Source organism: Rhinolophus hipposideros (assembly GCF_964194185.1).
Source record: "Rhinolophus hipposideros genome assembly, chromosome: 20".
Classification (NCBI taxonomy): domain Eukaryota; kingdom Metazoa; phylum Chordata; class Mammalia; order Chiroptera; family Rhinolophidae; genus Rhinolophus; species Rhinolophus hipposideros.
In genome coordinates, this window is record NC_138066.1 from 12,728,104 (window position 1) to 12,746,030 (window position 17,927).

Below are 17,927 nucleotides of genomic sequence, written 5' to 3' on the forward strand. Positions count from 1 at the left end.
AATAACCCCACCGCACTCAGAAAAAAGTCCTAATTCCTGAACTCCTGGAGTCAGTGAGAGCAGAGGGACCGGGTTGCCCCAGTGCCCGCCAGCGCCTTCCCCCTGCTGGCTCCGCCCCGCCCCGGCTCCGCCCCGCCCCGGCTCCGCCCCGCCCCGGCTCCGCCCCGCCCCGGCTCCGCCCCCGCCAGCGCCTTCCCCCTCCCGGCCCCGCCCCGCCCCGGCTCCGCCCCCAGCCGACCCAACCCAGCGCACATGCGCCGCGATCTGACCCGGAAGAGGCTGTCTTCAGAGCCCACGTGTTCCACGAACATGGCGCAGATGGAGAATGAGGACGTCGCTGAGCCTGTGTCTCCTGGAGAGGCGATGAAGAGCGGCGCCCGGCCTGCCGACCGTCAGGGCCTGCTGAAGCACAGCCGCGAGTTCTTGGACTTCTTCTGGGACATTGCGAAGCCGCAACAGGAGACGCGGCTTCAGGCCACGGAGAAGCTCCTGCAGTATCTGCGCACAAGACCAGAGGTATGGTGGCAGGGCCTGGGGCAGTCCCAATTCCTGGGCCCACATCTGAGGTGGTGGTGGACCCGAGGAATCGGGACTCGGGGCACGTGGTCGCGAACCTGGATGCCCAGATGAGCGCGGGCCGAGAGGCGGGGGTGGGCTGGTGCCCTGCGATTCTTGTCACTGGTCCACCCGGGAATGCACTTGGTTCCGCAGGGATCCGAGATGAAGTACGCCCTGAAGCGCCTAATCACTGGGCTCGGGGTGGGACGAGAAACCGCCCGGCCCTGCTACAGTCTGGCCCTGGCCCAGGTGAGGTGGTGACTCGTGGGAGGGGCCCGGCCACGCTGGTCAGAACGGTGGGGAGTGAGCGGGGCAGACGTCTCGGCTGCAGGGAAGGAGTCGGTGGTCTGAGGGAGAGGTGTGGTGGGGGCAGCCTCTGAGCTGATGGGAGGAGTTCCCACGTGGAGGTGTGTGAGCCACGCCCGTCCATGGAGGCCCCTGCACGTGGGGTAGGAGGTTGAGCAGTTTTCTGTTTGGATTGACGTTTACTGAGGGTAGTGAGTTTCGGAGTGGGTTTCCTTACCTCTGCCAGGTTCAGGGCTCTCTCCCCCGAAGGGGCACTTAGCTAATTATAGGCCACTTCTGAGGACCTTGGACAATTGGAAGGGCAGTACAGATCAGTCCTTTAGGATCAGCCTGGGGAGTGCCCAGAGCAGGCTGTGGGGATCGAGTATCTGGGAATCTCAGTGGAGCAATCTAGGAGCCAGAGGAGATCCTTTTGCAGTCGGGGTTGGCATGGGGCGGCAGGCAGGGAGGCTCCAGCTCCACTCACGCAGCGTGTTCTATTATTAGCGCTGCTCAGCGGGTGAGCGGCTGCAGAGACATCCTTAGGGTGGGAGCAGGGGCCCAAGGCCTCCGAGCAGAAGCTGAAGGGAGAAGTGGGAGGAGGTTGAAGTCTGTTGGCATGTGGCCGTGCCACTCCCCTGGACCCCTCTTTCCCTCCTGCCACAACTGCTGGCAGCTGTTACAGTCTTTCGAAGATATCCCCTTGTGCAGCATCCTGAAACAGATAGAAGAGAAACATGACCTACAGAAAATTAAGAAGGTGAGAGTTAGTGGCCTCAGGGAGGTCGGCAGACCTGGGGTGGGGAATACTTGGGCCCTTCTCACTGGAATCCTTTTCTAGGCCATGATGAGACCCGCTCTCTTTGCAAACCTGTTTGGGGTGCTAGCCCTCTTTCAGTCAGGCAGGCTGGTGAAGGTAAGAGCTTTGGGGACACGGGCGGATGTGGACTGGCTTGGGAATGGTGGGGACAGTGGTATGTCCTCATACCCTCTCCCCATTTGTGGGTACCAGGACTCAGAGGCACTGATGAAGTCGGTGAAACTGCTGCAAGCCCTGGCCCAGTACTACAACCACTTGCAGGAGCAGCCCCAGAAGGCCCTGGTGGACATCCTCTCGGAGGTATGCACTTAACCAACTTAACCAGTGGGACCTCAGGTAGCGCTACTCAGTAGAGAAACATGGAGACGTTCTCGTGAGTTCATGCATGGAAACACTCTGGGCAGCACAGAAACAAGTGTGTAACTTGACATTTTTTTAGTAACTGTGTTGAAATGGTAAAAAGAATTAAGTATAGTTTAGTAACATACTTAACCTCATACTTCTATATTTCAGTTATCTGAAATATAACTGAAAGCATTCTTTTAACGTACAATCGGTATAAAAAGTTGTAGAAATGTTTTACATTGCTTTTTGTCACGTTAAGTCTCCCAAAGCCAGTATGTATTTTACAGTTACAGCCAATCTCCATTCAGGTGAACACATGCCCAGTGCTCAATAGCCACATGTGGCCCACGGCTGCCAGTGCAGTCCTAGAACAGTGCCTGGCATGTGGCAAGTATACTAACATGTTTGCTATCAGTGTTTTGAGTAGAGCTGGCCCCTGAAGGGCCCCCACTGCCCTACTTGGGGAATGGAGGTAGGCTAGTACCTGGGACCCTTTACTACTGAGGAAACAGCAGGGACAGCAACAGCTGGGCCCCAGCTTTTTGCATAGCCCTGGCTGCAGAGCCAGGAAGACCTGAATTTGAACCCCAGCTCTCCAATGGGTTAGTCCTAAAAAACCCAGAAGAGGAGAACTAAACTGGCAATCCCAGGCCAATAAGCATCAGTGGGGTGCTTGTTAAAAACCCAGCTTCCTGGGACTTGGGGATTTAAGGTTTTTAACAAATACCCTTCTCACAATTCTGATGCCTGGCAAGGTAGGTTGTGGCTATTCCACCTCAGACTGGCATTGCGCCAGGGGCCTCATGGGAGCCTGGCAGGTAGAACAGGGGAGGAAACAAAAAATGCTGTGAGAGAGCCACCCTCCCTCAACCTGTCCCCCCCTCAGGTCCCAGAGGCCATGTGGCAGGAGATCCTGCCGAAGGTCCTCAAAGTCGACTTGAATTCAGTACTTGCGTCCCCTGAGCACCTGGAGCTCTTCCTCTTGGCCCATCAGAAGGTGCCCGCGAAGCTTGAGAAGCTGATGGGATCGGTCGACCTCTTCTCAGATGAGAATATCCCCAGGTGTGAGGGAGGTGGGTGGGTGGGCTCCCTGGGGCCAAGGGGCTGCATCTGGTCATCCACAGATTTGTGGTATGGCTTGGGGGTGTCCCTGCTTCCCTGGGTGCCCTGGCCCTTACCTGTTCAGTGGGTGCCCCCTGAGTCCCCTTTGCCCTCTTCCAAAGACTGGTGATTGTGCTGAAGATGGCCGCTGCCTCTGTGAAGAAGGAGCGCAAGCTGCCCGCTGTGGCTCTGGACCTGCTTCGCCTAGCACTTGAGGAGGACAAGTTCCCACGGTTCTGGAAGGAAGTTGTGGAACAGGGGCTACTACAGAAGCAGTTCTGGCCAGCCAGGTGTGTGCGGTGCTTGTCTGCTCTCCACCCCCTTTTCTCTGTTAAGCAGGGACGGGCCTGTAGTCCTGAGAGCCACCCAGGGAAGCAGGGCTCTGACCAGGCTCTTTCATTCACCGCCTTAGCTACCTGTGTTTCCGCCTGCTGGGTGCGGCCCTGCCTCTGCTGTCCAAGGAACAGCTACAGCTGGTGATGCGAGGGGACCTGATCCGACATTACGGGGAACACATGGTCACTGCTAAGGTGGGTGCCACCCCTGCAGCCCTACACTGCCAGGAAGGGCCGGGCAACCCAGCTGCCTCCTTCACGATCAGCCAACTTCTGGAAAACAAGCTTGCTCTTTGCGCCTGCAACAGTGGGTCTTCCTGCCTCTGCCGCTGCCTGGGATAGGCAAGCATAGCTGTTGAGAGGGGCCTGGGACCTGGGTGTCTCTTGCCTCTGGGTAAAGTGAGCTACCTGAGCCCCCCACTACTGCTTCCCCGCGAATGGAGTTTTGACAAGGTCAGCCCTTCTGCCCTTGGGCCCCTCAGCAGAGGCATGTCCAGCCAGTGGCATATCCAGGCCTCCATCCACCCCAGTGTTATGAGAAGGAGTGTCATCCTCATCACTGAAGTTGTTCTGAGCACTGTGTATGCCCCACGTTGAGCTGAGGGCGAGTCCAATGGCGGTTAAGAATGTGGAATGGGGGACCAGACCGCTGGGTGCCAGTCCTGGCTCCACCGCTCACTAGCTGTGTGATCTTGTGTCGTTTGCTTCCCTTCCCTGTGCCTGCCTCTCTTTATCTCTGAGACAAGAGGAGCAGGGCTTCCTCAAAAGTCGTGGGGAAGATGATACCCAGTTAATACCTACAAGGCACCCAAAGCAGTGCCCACTGCACAGGATATGCTGCTAGGTTTGCTCCCCTCACCAGCTCCTTGCACCTCTACAAGCAGCTTTGGGGAGATGCATTCCCATTCGAATTCTGGGTGAAGGACAGGTCAGAAAATAGAGAGCTGGGCCGGCCCGGTGGCTCAGGTGGTTAGAGCTCCATGCTCCTAACTCCGAAGGCTGCCGGTTCGATTCCCACATGGGCCAGTGGGCTCTCAAAAAAAAAAAAAGAAAATAGAGAGCTGTGATGAAGAGCGGGGCTGGAGGCCAAGCTGTGCGGGCCCGTATCCCATATGCACCCGCTTGGAGCCCTGTGACCCTCAGAGATTACTTCTAAGCTTTTTTGTGCCTCATTTTCTTCATCTGTAAAATGACAAAAAAGGCCCATGGCAGAGGGTTTTGTTAAACAAGCTGCCACACAAACATGTCGCATGGTGCCCAGCACATAGTAATAAGCACGTAAGAGATTGTAAGCCCCACTGTGATACAGCTAAGAGGTGGCAGAAGTGGGATTTGAACCCAGGTCAGATTGATGGCCCAGTCTGGACTCTGAACCACTGCTCTGCCCTGCCTCAAGCCCAAAAAACGGCTTCCCTGATGCAGTGAGAAGTGAGAAGGAGGGGCCTTCTGGGGCTGGAGGTGTGGGGGCTGGAGCGGTCAGATGGGGACAGGCCTTGATGCCAGACAGCAGCATTGGGGCGTAAGACAATTGAGCCTGGCTGTGCAGGGGAGCCTGGGCCTTGGGTTACCATGTTGGGTAAGAGGCTGATGGGATTGTGCCTGACTCTTGCAGTTCCCGAACCAGTTCAAGTTTGCTCCAGAGATGAACGAGTATGTGGGAACCTTCCTGGAAGGCTGCCGGGATGACCCCGAACGGCAGTTGGCCGTGATGGTGGCCTTCACATCCCTCACCAATCAGGGCCTCCCCGTTGTGCCGACCTTCTGGCGGGTTGTGCGATTCCTGAGTGCCCCCGCCCTCAAGGGCTACGTGGCCTGGCTACGGGACATGTTTCTCCAGCCCGACCTGGACTCCTTGGTGGATTTCAGTACCAGCAACCAGAAGAAAGCCCAGGATGCTTCACTCCACGGGTGAGGGGCCCGGGGTCGGGGTGAGGGGAGCAGGAAGGGGCCCGGGGCTCAGGAGTTGGCTTCCTGGGCCTGCCAAGCCCAAACACCAGGACCCTCCCTCCTCCAGCGTCTTGGTTCCGTGGAAGGGAAGGGGAGGATCCGAGCCTTAGCTCCCAAAGGAGGCCTCAGTTTCCTCACGTGTGTTCCCCTGCTGGTGATCAGGGGGCAGGGATCTTGGTGTCCTGTCTCCAAAATGGGGCAAAGGAGTACCACTTTTGCCCTCTAAATGGCTTCTGCCCTCCAGGCCTGAGCGGGCTGTGTCGCGGCTACGGAAGTGGGTCATCCTCCGCCTGGTCAGCCTCGTGGACAGCCTGCACGTGGAGAAGGAAGAGGCCTTGATCGAGGAGGTGGCCAGGTGGGAGACACGTGCAAACCCCAGTTCCGGGGGGGCTGGGGGGGGTGCCAAGGAGCGGTGTGACTTGGTTGCGGCCACACAGCCTCGCATCTGTCTTGGTTCCAAGGGAGGGATGCTGGGTCCAGGTCTGAGAAATGTCTGCTTCCTATCACCAGAGTGGCTCCCTTCTCCTCCTCCAGGCCCTCAGTGATGCCTTTCAAGGAGGGGCTGCTAAAAACGGGTGGCACTAACCAAATCAACACAGGTTGCTCTCCCACCTGCCCCAGGTTTTGTTTCTTCCACTCGTTCTTTGAAACAAAGAAGCCTACGTCTCAGATCCCAGAAACTGAGCAGCAGTTCTCCTTCCCTATGGATGGCCGGGCCCGAGAGGTGGTCAGCAGTGCTTTCTTCAGGTAGGCAATGGCCAGCTTGGGAGAGGTCTGCGGGTGGGCGAGCAGGGTGGGCGGTGGCCTGGAGGACACATGCTCCCTCCAATTCTAAGCTGGGAGAAACTGCAGAGGCCCAGTGAGTTCCAGTGGGTCGGTGTGGGGATGGAGGGAGGGGGCCATGTTCACTGACCCAGCCCTTGACCCCAAACCCCACCCTCACCCAGCCTGCTGCAGACCCTCAGCACGCAGTTTAGGCAGGAGCCGGAGCAGACCCAGGGCAGACAGTCCTGGATCTACCAGCTGGTACAGTTTGCAGACATGCTGTTGAACCGCAGCCGCAACGTGGCCCCCCTGACACCTTTTACTACGAAGCAGCGCCAGGCCTGGGACCGGTAAGGGGCAGGATTTCCAGGGGATAGGTGGGACACTGGCAGCAGCGGCCTAAGAGCATACTCCTCTTGCCCCAGGATGCTGCAGACTCTGAAGGAATTAGAGGCTCGCTCCTCAGAGGCCAAGGCCACTGCTTTTCAGCACCTGCTGCTCCTGGTGGGCATCCACCTCTTCAAGGTACGGTGGCCTGGAAGGGAGGGAGTGACAGACCTGGGATCTGGGCACGGCAGGCTTCCTCCTGAGAGGCTTGAGGGCTTTGCCAGGAAAGGCTCTGGGCTATTGAACCTGGCAGATTTCCTAGTCCATTTGGTCGTGGGTGGAGCTGAGTTAGTGCCAACAACTCTTGACCCTCATGGTTTCTTCTTGACTCTGAACCCTCATTTCTCTGGAAGTTTTCCTCTCGCATCACATGAGGCTCTTATGGGACTGCTTCGGGTCTTAAGTAGTCTGAGCAGATGTTGCTCCCTTCTCTCCCCTGGGCTGTGGATTTTGCTTCCAGGCCTCAGGTACTCCGGGCCCAGGCCGTGGACAAGTTGTGTGGGTAAAGGTTGGCCATGATGCCCCTTCTGCTCCTTGGCTTGGTTGGGTCTCACGGCCCTGGTGACACATTTTGAGCCTACCCTAGACTCTGAGATCTCTGAGCTTGACTTGAAACAAGGGTTTGTCAAATTCCTGGATAAAATGTGGAGCCCAGCCACAGCCAGAGAGCTGGAGACAAAGATGGCCAGGATTCTGGGCTCCTATTGTGGCCTTTATTCTGCCACCCCAGCACAAACATTGAAGCCCCTGCTGCATGACGAGGGGAAAGACTGCTTTTTCGGTACCACGGATTACATGGGCTGTTTTCAGAGGTCCCCCCAAGGCTGGTCGAGCAAGGTGGGAAGCTGGATTCTGGACTTATCCCCAGCAAAATGTTTTTAAATCACTTTAAATTAGTTAAAATTAGTGATTTTCAGTGTTTCCTCTGTAATAATGTTGAGTCAGGTGGGGGAGAAAAAAAATAAGAATTTTGAACCACGAGGCTGGAGCCTGCTGGCTTCCTGTGACCCTGACCCCACCCCCCCTCCACCCCTCAGCATCGTGGGGATATTGGGCTCCATGTTCCCTACGGGATCTCAGAGCCCGTGACTGCATGTTAAGTGTAAAGTGTCATCACCTCCAGGGCTGGCGTCCTCCATTCTGGATGGTGAGGAGGACTAGCCAAGGCAGGCTAGAGTGTTCTCGGCCTCTGATGCCCGCCACTCCCCAAGCTCAGCAAAGGCTGGAGTGGGGCCTGCCTCCTGATTTCTGCCCTACCCACAGTCCCCCACAGAGAGCTGCGACCTCCTGGGTGACATCCAGACCTGCATCAAGAAGAGCCTGGGGGAGAAGACCCGCCAGACCCGCTCCAAGGCCACCAGTGGGTCATTATCCCTGGGGTGGGGGCAGCAGGGCGCATCCTGGGCACAGTGGGGACCCAGAATGGGGCAGCGGTGCCCTGCCCAGGCTCAGTCCTCTCCCCTCTTGCAGACCCCCAGGAACCACCGTGGGTCGAGGTGCTGGTGGAGATCCTTCTGGCCCTCCTGGCCCAGCCCAGCCACCTGATTCGCCAGGTGGCCCGGAGTGTGTTTACCCACATCTGTTCCCACCTGACTCCACGTGCCCTGCAGCTAATCCTGGATGTGAGTTGGGGCTTTGGGGAAATGAGCCCGGCATGCTGCTGTCTAAGCAGGGCTGTCCCCATCCTTGCTGTAATCTGCAGAGTGGGTGGGGGCCTCACTCAGACTCGGCTGCCATGCAAGCCTGATCCAGGGCGTGCTGAGTGGTCGTCCGGGCTATCGCGGGGGTGCTGGCACTGAGCACTGCAGGATGTGGCCTGCCCTCCTGGGCTCTGTTTTCCTCCCTTGGCCCTTTGGCCAAGACTGGACAGGGCATGGTCGGAGAAGGGCAGTCAGCGGGGCCCGGTGGTCTGAGGAGGGGAAAGGGTCAGCTGTCTGGGACTGCCCTGCAGGTGCTAAACCCAGAGCAGAGCCAGGACGAGGACGACAACGTGGTGGTCGTGGACGATTCTGAAAAGCAGCTGGAGGATGAGGAGGTACTTGCCAGCAGGGGGCGGGGCAGGGCGGGCAGGCACGTGGTGAGCAACGGGGAGGTGTGACACGGCCCCCCGCAGGACAAGAGTTCGGACAGCGAGGACAACAAGAACTCCGCGAGCGAGGAAGACAGTGACGAGGAGGAGAGCGACGAGGAGGCCCGGGACGGAGATGTGGACCCTTGCTTCCGGGAGCAGCTGATGGCAGTGCTGCAGGCAGGGAAGGCGCTGGTGAGCAGAAGCGGGGAGGGCTCCTGCGCCTGTCTGTCTGTCTGTCTGTCTGCCTGTGCCTGCGGGAGGCCAGGCTGCTCACTGGCCCCCGTCCCTCAGGGTGGAGAGGACGACGACGACGACGACGAGGAGCTGGGGGATGAGGCCATGATGGCTCTGGACCGGAACCTCGCCAGCCTCTTTGCTGAGCAGAAGTTGCGCATCCAGGCCCGGAGGGACGAGAAGAACAAGCTGCAGAAGGAGAAGGCGCTCCGGCGGGACTTCCAGATCAGGGTGAGCCCGAGGACCGCTCCCTCCTCACGCCCTCCCCGCCTCTGCGCGCGCCCCCACGCCTGGCTGAGCCCACCCGTCCCGGCCACAGGTCCTGGACCTGATCGAGGTGCTGGTGACCAAGCAGCCCGCGAACCCGCTGGTCCTGGAGCTGCTCGAGCCGCTGCTGAACATCATCCGGCGCAGCATGCGCACGAGCAGCACCAAGCAGGAACAGGACCTGCTTCACAAGACGGCGCGCATCTTCACGTGAGCGTGGGGCGGGCCCTGCCGCGGGAGGGCGGGGCCAGGCCCCCGGAGCTGCCCGCTTGGCTCTCCCGGCTTACTGCTCGACCTCGGGGGCACAGTCACTCACTCACACACACTCCTATATTCTGCCATCCTTTCTCCAACACTTAGTGCACCAGCTCTGTGCGGCCCCCAGTCCCATCCATGGCCTCAGGATCACTGCGGTTGGGAAAACCACTGGTCGTCTGGCAGTGCTGTCCTGGGGCTGTGGCACGGGGTAGATAGAAGCTAGTGAGAGCACAAAGTGGTGGGGGCACTAACGCATCTCGAGGGGCCAAGGAAGGCCCCCGGGAAAGTAAAGACGGTGCTGGGAGCTGTAGAGCACATCCGGCCTGTAGGCCGCAGGCAGGGCAGAAAAGGTCCAAAGGGGAGCTGGTCAGATGGAGCTGGAACGTAAGAGTCCTCAGAGCGTGGCAGGGGGCCTGCTTTGCCTTCTAGGAAATGGGCGGCAGTGTGGGCTGCATTAGAGCAGAAAGCCCAGCAAGAGGGATGATGCAGATGGCAAATACAGATCTGCTTTCCAGAGTACTGAGATGCTGGAGAAGTTGAAAGACTAGGAACTTGAGATCCCAAGTGCATAGCATAGAGGGGGTGGGGAGAGAGTGACAGACAATGCATCCCCAACTCATCTCCCATGCAAGCCCCAGGCTGCCCCTTCTCAGCTAGCTCTCCCCACCACCTGCCTGGGCAGTGTTGGGCTTGTTGAGTGTCCTGCCTCAGCCCTACTCTGTTTCCAGCCCTGCAGGGCCACACAGACCCTGGTCTTGCTTTACAAAGGGCTCGGAAGCCACTGTCCCACAAGAGACAGGTGTAGGTAAGAGACGTGGACCAGGTCGGGTGTTTGGCCCATGGTGTAGCCTCAGCCTAGGAAGCCAGTTTCCCCTTTGGCTTGTCCTCAGAACAAATCTGCAAATGGCCCTGGGCCTCCCTCTGCGGCCTTAGTTAAATCCCTTTTCTTCTCTAGGTGTACGTTTCCCCATGAAATGGGACTTGGGACCCTTACTCGTGGGGTTGGTTCTGCTTGGCAGGGAGCAGGAGTGGAAAGAGAATGTTGTAACAGGCTCTACCCCTTACTGCCCAACAGGCATCACCTGTGCCGCTCCCGGCATTACTGCCGTGACGTGGGCAACTGTGTGGAGACCCTGTATACCCAGGTGGAGCGACTGGTGCAGCAGGCTGGCCGCCAGGCCGACTCCTCCATCTCCCTCTACTACTTCAACGCTTCTCTCTACCTGCTCCGGGTCTTGAAGGGCAACACTTCTGAAAGGTCCATCTGTAAGACCCCAAAGAAGGAGAAGGCAGGCACTGACACCAGCACCAAGGCCAAGGTCCCCAAGGTGAGCAGGCCCTTGCCCAAGAAGGCTCAACCTAGAAAGTCCAGTGTTGGTAGATAGGAGCAAGTTCCAGGCAGCAGGTTGGGACCATCCGCCCATTTCACAGATGGGGAGTTGAGGCCATGACTTCCCAAGGACCCAGCTTTCAGCTTTCTGAAGGCAGCCAGGCTCTACTCCCATACCAGAGACTCTTCTCCCTGGCATCACACCAACTTTCTCTCAGGTGGCCCAGGCTACCAGCTGCTTGGATTTAAGCCTCGTGACCCCAATCTACTCATCAGCACTGAGATCCTTCCTGACCAAGCGCAACAGCCCGCTCACCATTCCCATGTTCCTCAGCCTCTTCTCCCGGCACCCGGTGAGTGTAGAGGCTGTCCCACCTCAGGGCCCCTGCTCAGCCCAGTCCCCCCTCTCATAGCCCTGTCTTTCCCTCCCTAGATGCTCTGTAAGAGCCTGCTCTCCATTGTGGTCCAGCATGTGACAGGCCAAATGCGGCCCCGCCACCAGGTAAGGGCCTTCCCAGATCCCAGCCGAAGGCCTGTCTGAATTACTCACTTGACTTATTTGTGAATGAATATTTGTGAGGCCTAGGAGTGCTGCCCCTAGGCCCATCCCACTCCTCCTCTGATATGCCAGCCCCTCCTTCACTGTAAGCACAGAGTAGCTGTGAGGATGGGGGCAGCTCTGTCCCCACTGCTGCCACATCGCATGTGGCGGCCTAAGCCCTTTGGCTCCTTAGCGCTCACACTTGGATCTGCACAGAAGAAGCCCCTGGCTGTCTGCTGAGGTGCTGCGCTGACAGGCAGGCTCAGGGTGGGCTGTGGGGGGCTGGAAGGGGCACAGGGAAGCTGGAGGAAGATGGTAATGGTACTAAGCAGTAAGAAGGTCAGGAAGTGTCTCAATCCAGGTTGCCATCTCTTACTGAGCTGGAAGCCCTTGCTTCCCCCGCACCTACTTGAGAATAGGGGAGAGGAGCAGCTGATTACTGAGCCCAGAGCTTCTGTTGTGACAGCCTATGCAGGTTGGATCCAGGGCAGCAAGCCGTCCCTTACACAGCTGTCAAGCAGGGTGTCAGGCGGGGTCTCAGCTCCCTCTCCCCACATAAGAACGCAGGACATGGCTAGGCCAAAAAGGAACACCCACGGAGCCATAGGTAGGGGAGTCATACCACTATATTCTCGCTGGCGGCTGGGTTGGAGACACAGGAAGCAGGAGCCACACTGTTCGCAACCCTCACTGCACCACTTGCAGGCTCAGCCACCATCTTCTTGCTAGCCCCCATTTTCCTGCTAGCGTAGCCACAGCAGTTACATTACTGGCCAATGGCTTATGGGTTACAGCTGACCGTCAGCTAGCCACAGCTGATGACCACCTGATCACAGTTGATGGCCATTTACTACCTGAACCAGCACCTTTCTATGTGAGGCCGAGAGCCTGGAACCTGCTTTCTGGAGCTTTATCCCCACACTCCACCCCTACAGGGTCTCGCCTTACAATCTACGCGACAAGTGTCTTCTGCGAGGGGCCCTGTGCAAGGAGCCTGGAGGTGAATGCAATATCCTGGACATAGCCAGGCTCTCTGGGCACAGCCAGGGTTTCTCAGGGCACCACCAGTACTTCTGGGCACAGCAAGGCTCTCAGGGCACTGGCACTCTCTCTCGGCCTCTCGGGGTACCGTGCTGGAACAACAGCGGCTCACATCAAGGTGCTTACATATTCTCGATGGCGGCCAGTCAAAACACAAAAGCAAACATCCGCCAGTCCCACTACATGGTAGTATGTTCCCAAACAGTCAAGCGTCCATTAAATCAGGGATAGAATGCAATTCCCCGTAGTCCATAGTCATTCGCCAGGGCTGTCCTGGGGATGAGGGACGACCTTGACCTCACCTTCATCTCCCAAGGAGGACTCAGCAAGCGTTTCCTCCTGGGACTACAAGTCCTGCATCCGGGCTGCCTCAGGAAGAACTTCCCAGCCCACAGGGCGGCAACGACCTTGGCTTTTTCTGGCCTATGCTGGTTGGGGAACCGTCCACGTCTTCCCACCCCTCCACGGGGGTCCAGCTCTCCAGCAACTGCTCCTCCTGGTCTTCCTGAGACCAAGTGTTCATACGCACAAACTGCTCCACCGCCCTCTGGGGAGCTTTGGCCGGCACCGTACCCTGCTCACTGCGCCATGTGTCAAGCAGGACGTCAGGCGGGGTCTCAGCTCCCACTCCCCACATAAGAACGCAGGACATGCTGAGGCCAAAAAGGAACACCCACGGAGCCATGGATAGGGGAGTCATACCACTATAGTCTCTCTGGCGGCTGGGTTGGAGACACAGGAAGCAGGAGCCACACTGTCCGCAACCCTCACTGCACCGCTTGTAGGCTCAGCCAGCATCTTCTTGCTAGCCTCCATTTTCCTGCTAGCGTAGCCACGGCAGTTATATTAGTGCCCAATGGCTTACTGGTTACCGCTGACGGCGAACTAGCCACAGCTGATGGCCATCCAATCACAGTTGATGGCCATTTACTACCTGAGCCAGCACCTTTCTATGTGAGGCCGAGAGCCTGGAAACTGCTTTCTGGAGCTTTGTCCCCACAACAGCCTAGAGTTGTTGTGGCCTCAGCGTGCCCAGCAGGCTCCCAGAGCTCTTGGGGTCCCCTGTGGGTACCTGAGCCTTGGCCCAGCATGCCAAGGCTCCTGGTGATAACCATTCCCCCACCCCAGGCCCAGGCCTGCCTGCTGCTCCAGAAGGCCCTGCCCATTCGGGAGCTGAGACTGTGCTTTGAGGACCCTGAGTGGGAGCAGCTGATCGGCCAGATCCTGGCGAAGGTCACTGAGGTAACGCCACAGCTCCTCCCACACCCCCATCAGGAGCGCTCCTCTGGGAACCAAGGAGCAAGGGTTACTGGGACCCTATGCCTCAGGGTGGGTTTGTGGCTGCCTCGGGAGACGTTTCTTCCCTTGGGGTTTTAGTCTCTGGTGTGGGAAATGGTTTGGGGGCCGTTTTCTCCCTAGAACCTGCGGGCGCTGGGCGAGGCTCAGACCAAGTCGGAGCGCCTGAAGGAGCGGTCCTCCTTGGAGCTGCTCAACACTCTTTTTCGGATCATTAATCATGAGGTGAGCCTCGGACTCAGGAGGGAGGTCAGCAGGCAGGCAGAGGAACCAGTCTAAGCAAAGGCTTAGGGGCAGGCGGGAGGTTCTGGATGCCAGGGGAGGAATCTGGGCTGCTTTTATGGGTGGTTTGAGAGCCTTGGACTCAGGTGATTGACTTGGGAGAGGAGAGTGCCATACCTGTGCCTGGCCAGGGTCAGGGTCAGGGTGAGGGCGTGCTGTTGTCGTGCTCCAGTAGGAAAGCTGAGAAGAGGCTGGGAGGGCCGGGGACCATGGGAGGAAGTGAAGGAGATTCCTGGTGGGCAGCTAGTAAGAAGGAGAGAGGTTTCCAGGCCTGCAGAGAGGAGGCAAGGGGCCCTCAGAGTGGGGGCCAAAAGGCAGCTATTGATGAACGTCTGGTTGCCTCAGGCTGGCCCAGATTGAAAAGTCTGGTAGGCCTCAGCATAGACACTGGTCAAAGCCCACGTGCAGAGCGAGCTTGCTGAGAGGGTACTGGAGGGAGGAGACAGCCTGGGCCTGGGCCTGGCAGAACAGCAGGCAGAGAAGCGATGCTGCGTGGTAGTACAAAGCCAGAAAGAAGGGTGTTCTGGAAGCCAGTGGATTTCAAAAATAATCTATTCAGTATGTGGCAGGGAGGGTGGGATGGGAAGAAAGGCTTTGGCTACCCTGAGGTCACTGCATGGTCCCCTCAGAGGTGGGTGGGCCAGAGCCGCCAAGGGGGGGATAGAGTAGGAGGTGAGGGAGCGGAGATCGGGCCTTCTGGCTGTGGGAAGAGGGAACGAACGTGGCACCTGGGGCTGTATTTTTCCTCCCAAGGCAAGATAAACTGCTGCTTTACAGGCGGAAGGAGTGGCTAAGGGTCCAGAAGGGGGCATGGGGTTACTAGAGAGGTACTCACTGGGCAAGGGTGGGAGGATTGGGGACCAAACACCGGGAAGAGGCCCTGCTTCCCATCCCCACTGCAGCCACCGCTTTCCCACACCTGCAGAAGCTCACCGTGGACCTGACCGGTGTCCGGGGCGTGCTGCAGAGCCAACAGCAGAAGCTGCAGCAGAGGGTGCAGCAGGGGGAGCACTCGACCGGTTCCTGCCGCCTCTATGACCTCTACTGGCAGGCCATGAGGATACTCGGAGTCCAGTAGGTTTGGGGAGGGCCTCCCGCTGCGCACCTTCTGCTGTGTATGCCCCAGTGTGGGAGCTTTGGGCAGCTTGGGTCCCTTGGGACCACAGACGTGAACGCCACTCCTGCCCTTGCTGGACACTTCCTTACTTTGCTCGCTTCCTCCCAGGCGCCCCAAGTTGGAGAAGAAGGATTCCAAGGAAGGCCCCACGCAGAACCCCGTTAGCATGAAGCGCAAGAAAAAGGGATTCTTGCCAGAGACCAAGAAGCGCAAGAAACGCAAGTCGGAGGGCACCACGCAAAAGGAAGATGCCACGCCTGCAGCCACCGGTGGGGACCAGCCCCCCAGCACAGGCAAGAGGAAGAGGAAAAGGAGGAAGGCTAAGGTCGCAGCGGAAGCCCAGGTCAATGGGATGCCTGAGGCCAAAAGTCCTGCAGCCCAGAGTCCAGCCCCAGAGCCCCCCACCACGAGCCCCAGCACCCCTGCCAAGACCCCAAAGCGACACAAGAAAAACCGGAAGCTGTCCCAGGTGAATGGAGCCACTCCCATGTCCCCCACGGAGCCTGCTGTTGAAAAGCAGCATCAGAAGGAGCTGCCCACAAAGGAGGTCTCAGGCAAGTCGCCACAGTCGGCGCTGCAGTCGGCGCTGCCACGGAAAAAGGCAAGATTGTCCCTGGCCAGCAGGAGCCCCAGCCTCTTCCAGAGCGCGGCCAAGAAAAAGAAAGCACAGCTGAGGAAGGGGAGCAAGCCCTGAGCGCAGGCCCTGCCCCTCAGCCCGTCCCCGCCAGCCCCAGAGACTCCTGGTTTTTCACCACGATTTTAATAAACAAGCCACTGTGTGAGGTGCTGACTTCTGGCACTGGGGGGAGAGGGTCTGTCACCAGCCTGCCGGGACGTCCTGCTGCAGCGAGTGCAAGCCCGAGTCCTTTTCCGCATGGTCCCAGGGAGATGCAGAGCCCCCGGCCCTGGGCGGGCCTGTTTCTTAGCCCAGAACACACTTGACCTGGACAGGGCTGGGAACTTGGCTCCCAGCAGGGAGCGCCAGGGCTCGTGTTCAGTGAGTCAGCGCAGGTAGGTGCCACCAGTGCAGTGCTGCCACCACCCTGCCTGAGCACAGGTGTGACCACGTACCCCCCTCCCCTGGGCTGCTGTCCTGTGGGAGGCACCAGGGCACGATTTAAATAGGTTTATTTCTTCATTTACAAGAGCAATATATTTGGCTTCTCTCTTAAGACTCTTGAGATTCACAATCAGCAGCTCTAAAAAATAAAGGAGCAGTTTGGCTTCCGGAAGGAAGAGGAGGCAACACTTGGACCTGGTTCTTGTACAACAAGAAAACATTGTTGGGGCCCCGGTTGGGGTTGAGGGTAGAGGCCAGGCTGGTTTTTGGGGGATCCCACCCCCTGCTTAGGCCCCCCAGGTGCCCCAGAGCTTGGTGGGGAATGGGTATTCCACTAGCTTACACACCACTGAAGCCACACCAGCCAGTAACTACAGGGCAAAGAGCATTGTCTAAGCTGGCTCTTAGGGGCTCCTACTGGCCACAAGCGGCCCCCAGACCATAACCACCTTGATTCCAGCAAATGTGCAGGGAGGGCATGTGGAGCAGAGGGTATGAGAAGCTCCACGCTGGGGGCTGGGGGCCTGGTGTGGAGCTGGCAGCCACACCCTGCGTGGCTATGAGGATGGGTTGGTTTATGCAGACAGGACTACAGGGGTGGTCAGAGGCCGAGGGCAGCAGTGGGCTATGTGGAAATAAATGTGTGTGAGCAACAGCCACTGCCACCATTTGGGTGGAGGTGGCTCTGGGTATTGGTCTCTGGGCCTCAGCCTCCCCCAGGCTGCTCCCTGGGTCAGGAAGCTTAGTGGGTGGCTGCCGCCGCTGGCAGCCAGAGCCCTGGCTACTACCCCATGGATTCTGGGAATAGTCCTCTGGGCCCTGCCCCTGGAAAGGACCCAGCCTGGTACAGGAGTCCTGGCTTCTGGGGGGAAGGAGGGATCCAGGACGAGATGAACAGCAGAGGGTCTCCAGGGGCTGCTCCCCAAATATCTCAGTCCTGGGGGCACGGATGGTGTGTAACAGTCACCAGGGCCTTCACCCCTGGTGATGCCAGCTCCCTGTTGGGATGGTCCCCACCTGAGAGATCTTCAGGCTGAGAGCCAGCCCACGGCAGTAGAGACAAGTACCCTCCAGAGTGACCAGCCAGGTTGGAAGTGCCTGGCTCTGCCAGGATGAATCTAATGTCACCAAGGTCAGAGGCCCAGCTGAAAGGCTGTGGTCCCCACACTCCAGGCCCTTCGGAGCCTCAGAGCCTGAACTGCCACCCTGAGGCCTGGGCCACCTCCTCTCTGTGCCGTCCAGGGGCTGCCGGGTCTTCAAAGCTACAGATAGTGCCTTCTCCAGCAAGCTGCTTGGGACAGTCCAGCCTCCTGGCCCCACGGTCTGGAGAGGGCAGCGAATTGCCCAGGATCATATACGCTGGTGACAGGCCAGGCTCTCTCCACACACCCAATGGGGGCTGTCTTCTCCCTGGCCCCCAGGGGCCGTGCAGCCCAAACCCAGGGTTGGGGGTCTGTCCAACCACGTGGCCCCAGCACACACAGCCTTCCAGGTTAGTTGAGGACATGGCCTCCTCTTGGAGCCATGGCCACTCAGCAGTCCCAGACCAGAGCGGGTGGGCGCCCAGCCGAAGGTCACATGGGAAGCTGGACAGCACAGCAGGGCCCAGGTGCTGTAGGACACCCAGGTTAGGTGGGACTGGAGCGTCTTCGTAGTCCCCGAGGCACCTAGAGAGAGGGGCATTAGAGGAGAGAGCTTTCGGGAAGGGCCATCCTCGAGCTTCCCTCCTTCATTTTCCTTGCTGTTTGGAGAAACGCCTTGCCCTGGGCTCTGGGGCATGAAAGGGCTGTGAGTCTCCTGGTGTCAGGGCTTGGGGGTAGTGACCTTGGGCCTCGCAATGCTGGGAAGTGCAGCCACCAGAGACCAGGCGCAGAGGAAGGTCAAAGT

General features: G+C 58.6%; 2 protein-coding genes across 4 annotated transcripts in view; one reads left to right on the forward strand and one right to left on the reverse strand.

Moving 5' to 3' along the window:
* The first annotated feature begins 271 nt into the window (after positions 1-271).
* On the forward strand, positions 272-16,224 carry MYBBP1A (MYB binding protein 1a). Its single transcript, XM_081029773.1, has 26 exons — positions 272-516; positions 712-807; positions 1,520-1,603; positions 1,685-1,759; positions 1,856-1,963; positions 2,895-3,070; positions 3,232-3,399; positions 3,522-3,639; positions 5,057-5,352; positions 5,636-5,746; positions 6,013-6,138; positions 6,339-6,506; positions 6,582-6,681; positions 7,807-7,903; positions 8,014-8,165; positions 8,495-8,578; positions 8,657-8,806; positions 8,906-9,079; positions 9,168-9,325; positions 10,449-10,701; positions 10,922-11,056; positions 11,137-11,205; positions 13,414-13,527; positions 13,705-13,806; positions 14,789-14,937; positions 15,089-16,224. The coding sequence occupies exons 1-26, from the start codon at positions 310-312 to the stop codon at positions 15,672-15,674; spliced, it is 4,056 nt and encodes a 1,351-aa protein (XP_080885899.1). The 5' UTR covers positions 272-309; the 3' UTR covers positions 15,675-16,224.
* Positions 16,093-17,927, reverse strand: part of SPNS2 (SPNS lysolipid transporter 2, sphingosine-1-phosphate) — a 35,392-nt gene continuing 33,557 nt past the window's right edge. For all 3 annotated transcript variants that reach the window (XR_013992045.1, XM_081029774.1, XM_081029775.1), the window contains exon 13: positions 16,093-17,707. Coding sequence is in view for 1 of the 3 variants with exons in the window: in XM_081029774.1 (XP_080885900.1) it covers positions 17,227-17,707 (481 nt within the window). In the remaining 2 variants the exon portion in view is untranslated. The remainder of the gene's footprint in view (positions 17,708-17,927) is intronic.

Excerpts from the sequence above, each read along its gene's own strand:
- MYBBP1A (XM_081029773.1), top strand. The coding sequence starts at position 310 with ATGGCGCAGATGGAGAATGAGGACGTCGCTGAGCCTGTGTCTCCTGGA. Across the intron at positions 3,071-3,231 it reads TCAGATGAGAATATCCCCAG|ACTGGTGATTGTGCTGAAGA; the intron begins GTGTGAGGGAGG and ends CCTCTTCCAAAG. Across the intron at positions 3,400-3,521 it reads AAGCAGTTCTGGCCAGCCAG|CTACCTGTGTTTCCGCCTGC; the intron begins GTGTGTGCGGTG and ends TCACCGCCTTAG.